Source organism: Branchiostoma belcheri, unplaced genomic scaffold (assembly GCF_001625305.1).
Source record: "Branchiostoma belcheri isolate BF01 breed outbred unplaced genomic scaffold, Haploidv18h27 scaffold80, whole genome shotgun sequence".
In the NCBI taxonomy this organism is placed as follows: domain Eukaryota; kingdom Metazoa; phylum Chordata; class Leptocardii; order Amphioxiformes; family Branchiostomatidae; genus Branchiostoma; species Branchiostoma belcheri.
Window position 1 is genome coordinate 1,314,855 of NW_017804465.1, and position 9,134 is coordinate 1,323,988.

At 42.1% G+C, this 9,134-nt stretch overlaps 2 protein-coding genes across 2 annotated transcripts in view; one reads left to right on the forward strand and one right to left on the reverse strand.

Annotated features, from left to right (window-relative positions):
- Positions 1-5,936, forward strand: part of LOC109486463 (galactosylceramide sulfotransferase-like) — a 6,152-nt gene extending 216 nt beyond the window's left edge. Inside the window, exons 2-7 of the mRNA XM_019790292.1 lie at positions 615-715; positions 1,149-1,322; positions 1,721-1,828; positions 2,224-2,295; positions 2,768-3,281; positions 5,928-5,936. Of these exons, the coding sequence (XP_019645851.1) occupies positions 615-715; positions 1,149-1,322; positions 1,721-1,828; positions 2,224-2,295; positions 2,768-3,281; positions 5,928-5,936 (978 nt within the window). The remainder of the gene's footprint in view (positions 1-614; positions 716-1,148; positions 1,323-1,720; positions 1,829-2,223; positions 2,296-2,767; positions 3,282-5,927) is intronic.
- Positions 5,937-6,927: 991 nt separating this feature from the next.
- Positions 6,928-9,134, reverse strand: part of LOC109486464 (macrophage mannose receptor 1-like) — an 8,650-nt gene continuing 6,443 nt past the window's right edge. Inside the window, exons 7-9 of the mRNA XM_019790293.1 lie at positions 8,244-8,303; positions 7,587-7,829; positions 6,928-7,111 (exon numbers count right to left, since the gene is read on the reverse strand). Of these exons, the coding sequence (XP_019645852.1) occupies positions 7,002-7,111; positions 7,587-7,829; positions 8,244-8,303 (413 nt within the window). The 3' untranslated portion in view covers positions 6,928-7,001. The remainder of the gene's footprint in view (positions 7,112-7,586; positions 7,830-8,243; positions 8,304-9,134) is intronic.

The window sequence follows — 9,134 nt, forward strand, 5'->3', positions numbered from 1 at the left end:
CCCCTCCCTCTCTCTCCCTCCCTCTCTCTCACTCTCTCTCACTCTCTTGCTCTCTCTCTCTCTCTCAATGTATATTTAATAAATAATAATATTACAATACATTTATATTTATTGGCAATGAAACAAATCATTACAATGGCCAGCACAGGCAACCCTAGGCTTCTCCATACAGTGATTGTTGCTAAAAAGCGCACTATTTTCCCTAAGATATCTCCTCAGGTCCCGCTTACACCAGTAATGAAATCAAGGGAACAGTTGACTCCTCCTCAGGAAAGTCAAGAAATCCCAAGAGATGTGAATACAGAACTTCATGTTACTTCGAGGAACATGGGGAGAAATGTATGGGGTGTCACAGTGAGTGAAGAAAAGGTAAGCTATATTTGTTGGGGTAAGTGTACACAAAAGTGCACGCACTGTAACGTTAACGAAAAGGAGAAGAAGAATTCAAAATCTCAGAAACACATACAAAAACGTAACACATACAGAGAGAGAGACAGACAGACAGACACATACACATACACACACACAGTCACACACAGTCACAGACAAGCCACAAAGAAAATTCTATTGATTTAAAAAGAAACAAAAAGAGTTTTACCTGCCATATTCCCCAGGTAAATGCCACAACGGACGCCCAGCAAAAACTTCCGAAGACGGGGAATCTTGTATCCAACTTCAAGGTACCAAAAGCATCGGACAGCAAGAAAGCTCCAAAGTAAGGCTGTCATTTATCTACAGCTCTTAAGGATAGTTTTTAATCCAACATTTAATGACAATCAAGACTTGGTGGCACACTCAATTTTATTAACTTATTAATGCCACCACCAACGCAAAGGACAATACTAAGTTCTCATTTTCACCTTAGTTAAGTAAGGAAGTTACATGACAACATTTCACTTTCAGTAAATTCTCCACGACTGTCTATAAAACCTTCACCAACTTAAGACTTCCAAAATTTGTCTTCACTTTATTTGCATATCAGTCAATAGTTTGTGCTTATAAACCTGCATTTCTCCTCTGGTCTTTCAGTCACTGACGAAAGCTAGTGGATACTAGCTGAAACGTCTGACCGTTTCCAAAATCATATCCAGTTGCTTGAGTAACTGCTTTTTGGCGTATAATATGTTCATGTTTTCCTTTTTGTTCAGAAGTACGAAGGGCGGTTGCCAGCCTCATCTGAACGTGGCGTTTCTGAAGGTCCACAAGTGCGCCTCAACTACGGTCTCACACGTGATCTTCAGGTTCGGCCACGAGCACGACCTACTCGTCGCTCTGCCGGCTAAAACCGACTGCGACATTATCGGGCACTTTGGAGTCATACGGTACGTTGGAATCTTTTTAGGGCTAGTAATATTAATGTTTTGGGTGTGTCTGTGTCTGTGTGTATGTTTAGTAATACGTAACTTTTTTTTTGTTTGTGGTCGGCATAGCTTAATAATATCTTATAGATTGTGATGATATGGACTACATGCACTGGATATGTGTAGGTCTTTGGAAGATAAAGGTCAATGTCAAATTGGGCCCTCCTAGTGGCTGTCCTTGGTACTGCAGCAGAGCTCTTGTTTCTTTCTTGTATCTTTTGTTTTATTTCTACTGACAACAAACCATTATCCTCAATCAAAGACAAAGACACAAGTAACTTATTTCGCAAAAATAGAGTAGATGGACTCATTCGCCATGTATCTGAATGATGCATTAAATTTTGTTCTATCGCATGAAGGGATGAAGATTATGAACCGCCCCCTGGCGGAAGACGCTGGAACCTCTTCACTCACCACGCCATGTACAACAGGAGCCGCTTCCGCCAGCTCATGGATCCAGATACAAGGTACGTGTCGTATCCAGAAACCAGCTGTATCCATAACATTTTCGGGAACGGTTCTGGATAGTCCACGCGTATCCAGAACCGCGCTTTATCCTGAATCATGCTCAGGCATAGTTCTGGATATTAACTTAGTAGTCTAAGTGAATCCAGAACCGTGCTTGGGCAAAATCTACGTTCTTGAATTCTCAGAGACTATCCAGATCCGTGCCTGATCCTAACCCTAACCCATTCAGGCATAGAACTAGATAGGCACGGTTCTGGGTACAATATACTATCCAGAACCGTGCCTGATCCTAACCCTAACCCATTCAGGCATAGAACTAGATAGGCAGGGTTCTGGGTACAATAGACTATCCAGAACCGTGCCTGATCCTAGCCCTAACCCATTCCATTTTCAGGTACATAACCATTCTCAGAGATCCACTACAGCGGCTACAGTCTGCCTTCCAGTACCACAAATTCGAAACCAGGTTTGTAGACATTTTCCCCATTCTAAAAAAGATATCTTTTTTTCTGGTTTTTGCTCTGTTTCCTCTACATTTTCCTCTTCAAGCAGATAAGGTCAATGACTTAAACCAGACGTCTGTCACCATGGTAACTGGTGCTGTAGCAGACAGCCTGTGGTGTTGGGTTACATTATGTAGCAGGATAAGCGTCTAAGACAATGGTAACTGGTGCTATAGCAGACACCTGTGGTGTTGGGATACATTATGGTGCAGACCAGACGTCTGTCACTATGGTAACTGGTACCGTAACAGTGGTGTTGGGTTACATTATGTAGCAAGTGTCAGGACAGATTTGGTGGGCTGGTCAGCATGTGTTTAAGTAAGAATAATAAACACAGCAGATGTTTGTTAGGCTAGACCTTGTGAAAATTAATAATATGTATATGCAAATTCTACCTTTCTAGTGTTTAATTGTGCTTCATCAATAAAAAAACAGGTTTCCTGGTATGAAAAAAGAAACGGCCAACGGCACCGCCTACATCACAACTTACCTGAAGAAGCCAAGTTTCTGGGACCTGCAGTTCATTCCACACGAGAACATCATAGACAGGGAGAACTTCTGCTTCAGAAACTGCATGTCGCGAGACCTAGGGCTTCAAAAGAAAGACTACGATAACCACACTGCTGTACAAGCGTTTGTACAAGGCATTGAGAACGATTTTACCACCGTGATGATCATGGAATATCTTCCGGAGTCGCTAGTCCTGCTGAAACGGCGAATGTGTTGGACCCTGCGAGATATCCTTTACGATTCTTCCTCCTGGGTGAAGAAAAGCACGTACTCGCTACAGTCGGTTTTCACACGAGAGATGGTAGAAAACTTCGAGAGGCACAACCACGCCGATGTCGTGCTGTACGCTCGCTTTAAAGAACTTTTTCTTAAGCAGATCAAAGAAGAAGGCGTCGGCTTTAAAGAAGAGGTGAAACATTTCAAACGCGTCAACGACAAGGTTTCCAGTTTCTGCGCGAAGACGGAAGAATGGAAACGCAGGAGGCCGAAACTTTCTATCAAAAAGAGCAAGTTAAGCGACGCTTTCGTAGTTGACAAGCATTTTTGTCTGGGGTATTACTTACGGAGGTGGCATTGGGATTATGTATCGTGGATGAAGTATCAACCTCGAACGACAAATGGACAAAAAATTAACAGGATTCAGAGCTACTGTGGGGAATCGGTAAAACAAAAAAGGCCGATTGAATCTCTCAAAAAAGTGTTGAAGTATCTTCGAATTAAAAAAGTGTGGAATTGAGAAAGTTAAATAAAATCTTCATCATCATCTAGAAGACCACCAGATGTCATAAAAAGGGCTCATACCTTTGCATCATATCCGTATATAGGTGTGTAAATATGTAAATCTTGTAAGTTTGGGAATGCATCTATAGCAGCGACACCTGTGCTGCAGTACAATGTGTACCAGTCAGAATTGCCCCGAGGAAGGCGACAGGCGGTAACCGAAACGTCGGCTGAATAAAAGACCTGGTTGTGTAAAAAGAGTCTCTTTACTTACCAACCTGATGAAACTATTCACACATATCCGGAAATATTTTCATAGGTTGGTGTTGGTAAGAGATGGTAAAAGAAGGATCTTTACACAAGAACCAGTGGATTTTCACATCCAAAATTTCAGTGACCGTCTGTCACCTTCTTCAGGGCAACAATGACTGGCTCTGATTCGTACTGCAGCTAGGTGTCTCTGCTGCAATATTATAATTGTTTATTTGTTTATTATGATTTTTCACAAAGTGAAAGGGAGGGCAAAACAGGTGCATACGCACCTTTACAAGTTGCCCTCCCCCAAGCAACAAATTGCTGTCCCAAGCTTAATTTTGTCACATGATATCTACATATCGTCAACAAATAATAAACAAAATGAGTAACTTAAATTTCTAAGAATGCTGTTCCAAATGTGATAGCGCCTATATCCTCTAATCACACTTTGTTTGTTTGTTTGTTTGTTTGTTTGAACCATTCTCTATTCATGAGCAACACAAATCGGCCTGCATGCCGCTTTTCATTTGGTTTGTTGTTTGGCTTCGTATCGTATTTGTTACCTCCATGAAATGGAAGGTATTGTTTTTGGCGCGTCTGTGTGCGTGTGTGTGTGTGTGTGTGTGTGTGTGTGTGTGTGTGTGTGTGTGTGTGTGTGTGTATGTGTGTTTGTGTTTCCGCTTTTTTGTACCTTCATAACTCCATAACGCATTTATGGATTGTGGTGATATTTGGTATACTGGTAGGTGTTAGGGGGGCGAAGGTCAAGGTCAAATATGGGCCTCCTGGTGGATGGCCTTGGTACTGCAGCAGCACTTCCGGTTTAATGAGGAGTCTGCCAGACAGGGTAACAGATGTCTGATTGTGTCGAGGCTGCCCCGGGCTTGCGACCTGGTTTGATTAATGAGAGGTTCTTCCTCAGGGAATAAGGCGACCTCTGTGCGCTATGATGTGGAAAATTTGAGTGTTAGGGTGGATGGACACCCAGTGTTGACGTAATTTTGGCACTGAGATCTAGTTACCTCCATGAAAATGGAGGTATTGTTTTTGGCGCGTCTATGTGTGTGTGTGTTTGAGTTTCCGCATATTTGTAGTCAGCATAACTCCATAACGCCTTTATGGATTGTGATGATATTTGGTATGCTGGTAGGTCTTAGGAAGCCAAAGGTCAAGGTCAAATATGGGCCTCCTGGTGGATGACCTTGGTACTGCAGCAGAACTTCCGGTTTTTGTATCTTTTGTCCTGAACATGTTATGGTCTTGATTTTTGGGTGACAGATAGATTGTCCTGCCAGGAATAATTGGTGTGGGTTTGGTCCCCCTAGCAGCTTGTTCTGAAACTGCAGGGGACTTTCGGGGGAAAATCTTTAAAAGCCAATAGGTCCAGACAGGAACAATGTATTTTCATCATTTTTGGTAGGTAGGTAGCTGAGAGAGATGTACATAACTTAATGCAAATTATGCAAATGAGGACTTTATTTGCATAATAAATGAGGAAATTCTCTAATTACAGTGTTTTACATTGTAGTACTTTAATACATGTAATGTATGTAATCTTTGGCAGATGGAACATCAACAGATACCAATAATGCAAATTATGACCTCATTTGCATAATTAATGCGAAAATTCAATGGGTAAATGATGGGAATTTCCTACTTGGTGTAAATTGTAAATTCATCAAAAGTTAACATCACGATACATTAATTATGTTAATGTGGAGGTCATTTGCATAATTAAAGAGGAAATTTACATTTACACGTCAAGCCCATATTTCATGGAGGTATGTGATCTCAGATCTCTTGTTTTGATTTGTCACCATGCCAAGAATGTTTGTTTACAGCATCAGACGAGCCATCACTTGACACTTGTTAGTCATTCTTACATTTCGTCTTTCTTTGAAAATATCCTGATGAAAAGTTGATTTCGTTACGGAGAAATTACAGCAGCGAGGTCAGGCTATAAGTGTGTGGTCTAACTGAATTGTCAACAACCTGTTACTGGAATTAGATTAAGAATCTGTGACCTGCTTGATTTGGTTTCCAAGGAGACAGAAGGGGAAAGGATGACTAACCTCAACTTTGTTAACCTCTTAAAACGAACTAATTGCAGGAAAAGTAGGACACTTCGGCTTCCACTGCTTCCAATAAAAAAGAGGTCGGACCCAAGGTACTTTTTATCTGTGTTGGTACAAGCCATTCTTTGACATAGACTGCAGTCGAACAGTTAAAAACTTGTTTGGTCAATTTTTTTTGTCTTTGAAATTACAGTTCAAATCTACTCTTTCGCTCCAAAGTCGTCAACATTTCAAGTACCCTGGACATTCTACTTGTTTAAAGTGAAAAGAGGTTTATTTTTTTTACAGTCTGATAAAAATGTAAAACATGCAAGACTATCTTTTAGAAAACTAAAATATCAACATTTATTCACACCTATTCGCAACTTTTCACATTTCAATATCAAACATTTCTACAAGCTTCTTATACTTTCTTATAGTTTACAGTGCAGAAAGGACTCGATTTTTATCACAAACGATTTACGTAAAATATACACCCTCGTTGGACATTTCATCTCCCTATACAGTAGGAGACTCACCGGTTGCAATGCCTTTGAGGCAACAGAAAACAAGCACAGCAAGTGAGCAGAATTTCAAACATTTTGCTAAGAAAACAAGATGATTGGGAGCCCCGGGTTGCAAATCCGATGGTACCAGGCTACCTGTAACTAATCTTCGGGCACGAACGTAAAAATAAACTTCCTATTAAGATGACATCTTTGCAAACCAAGTGAGCATGTTTGTGTAATAAGCAGCAATTCCGACTTAAATGTTACCTATATGTCCTTAACACATGCCTGGTTCCCGTGTCCACGTATTTTGAAATTAGCTCTCGAAAACGGACTTAAAAACAATGATGTTTCTACTTGTAGACACCATTCGCATAGCGTTTAGAAAATGACAGCGAAGAGACTAGATGAAGACCGTTCCCGGTCGAACACATCGAACCCCCTGTTCTATTTCGAACTCGTCGAGTCCACTGTTCTGTTCGAAATAGAACAGGTGATTCGACGTGTTCGAAATAGGACAGGAAAATAGAACAGGGTGTTCGACGCGTTTGAAATAGAAAAGGGGGCGGGGCTTATGGTGTTCTATCGGGAATGGTCCATGTTCGAGCGGTTTTGGGCTTTCTACTTATCATTGTCATTAGGTGACACCTTTGCCAGCCACTTGAACTTGTACGCAGCGACTCCCACGCCGATTCCGACTGCTGCCAGCACCACCACGCCTGCGGACACTCCTGCAATGTGGTGCGGACAGAGACACAAGAATATGGGATCCCGTCTTGAATCATGTTGATAATTACACATTTCTGCTAACAATTTCATGAGCTTATTGAATTATTGAATTTCAGATTCATTATTCACAACCCTATGTTTACAAGAGCCTAACGTTACATTGGACTCCAGGAAGATTAGTAATTTTGTATCACTAACGAAGATTTGGTACAATAGACCGGTACAATAGCTCAAATAGTTCAAACCCCGGGCGGGTCATACCAAAGACTTTAAAGATTGCACATACTGCTTTCACTGCTTAGCACTCTAAGCAAGAGTGTGGGAAGGTCAAACACACACCTAGCCCCTGCTGTAGCGCTTTTACAACTGTGTGGCCCAAGGGCTTCAGAAATAGAGATGGGCGCCACCCCTATGCTCTACACAGAGTGGAATGGGACCTTTTTGTAACGAAAAACAAACAACAACAAAGCAACAAACCTCCGGCCAGGGCGCCCTGGTCCACGCCCGACGCCTGCTTGCCCTGCTGCCCGGCGTCCGGTGCGGTGGTGGTGCGGATGGTGGGCGCACGAGGAAAGGTACTGGTGGTGGACGGGACGGTGGTGGTCTCCGGCCGGGGGGTGGTCACGGGCGCGGCGGTGGTGGGGGTGGTGGGGTCCGGGGCCGTGGTGGTGGCAGGGGTCGTTGTCGGTGGTGTCGTGGTCGTGGGGGGTATGGTGGTGGCTGTTAGAAACAGAGAGAGATGGACAAGAAAGGGTTAGGTAGGTCTTTATTGTATCCAGAACTGTTCTGGATAGCCTCCACGTATCCAAGAATGTAAATTTGGTAACGTGGTGGCTGTTAGAGACAGAGAGAGATAGACAAGAAAGCATTATGCTGAGGTCACATTTCCAAACCAGGGCCCGGCCGGGCTGTTTGTATGAACGAAAAGTCAACAATTCTTGTCAGGAATTTTGCACATTCAAGTAGTACTCATGATCATCTTTTTTACTTTTTATGTGTTTTGTTGCTTCTTATATCGTTTTCAGGTCATTGTAGAAGCTGAACATTCATTTCAAACGAAGTTTGCGTCGTCTTACTGAAATAAGACCGCCTTAAAACTAAGCAAAAATTAGCGTGACAAGAAAACAAACTTACGAACAAACAAGTGAACTACGTTAAACGTACGTAAAATGCAGCCGTCGTTGTCTCCAGGGCCTGAAGAAAAGAGAGGATAATGCTGTCAAGTATTAGAAAAAGTACACTCTAATAACCATTAAAAGAGGACGTACATATTTTGGCATGACCACAGTACTGTATCACTGATCCCCATGGACTCTTAACTACACCCACCCACCCACACACACCCACACACACCCACACACTAACCCACACACACGCACCAACAAACACACACACACACACACACACACACACACACACACACACACACACACCACACACACACACACACACACACACACACACACACACACACACACACACACACACACACACACACACACACACACACACACACACACACACACACACACACACACACACACACACACACACACACACACACACACACACACACCCACCCACACACACACACACACTAACCCACACACTAACCCACACAAACGCACCAACACACACACGCACCAACACACACACCTGTTCACTTTTCTGTTAAGTTGGTTCTCTGTATGTAACAGTCATGTCACAGTTACCTCTTGTTACTTTTATGCTTTATCAATTTTGGTTGAACCTAAAGTATTATTATTTATCATCTATGTTACATTTGATTTGATTTCTGTACATGACCAGTACTACTTAATTTCCTGTATTTATTTACGTATATATTATGTTAAGTTATAATTTATGTTATATCTGATTCTCTGTACCTTTTCAGTTGTTTTGATTTTGTATTTTGTCGGTGCCTTATAAGCCCATATGGGCTGGGCTGCATATGATCGCAATGGCACGAAAATAAACAGTCATTCATTCATTCATTCATTCATTCATTCATTCACACCAACCCAC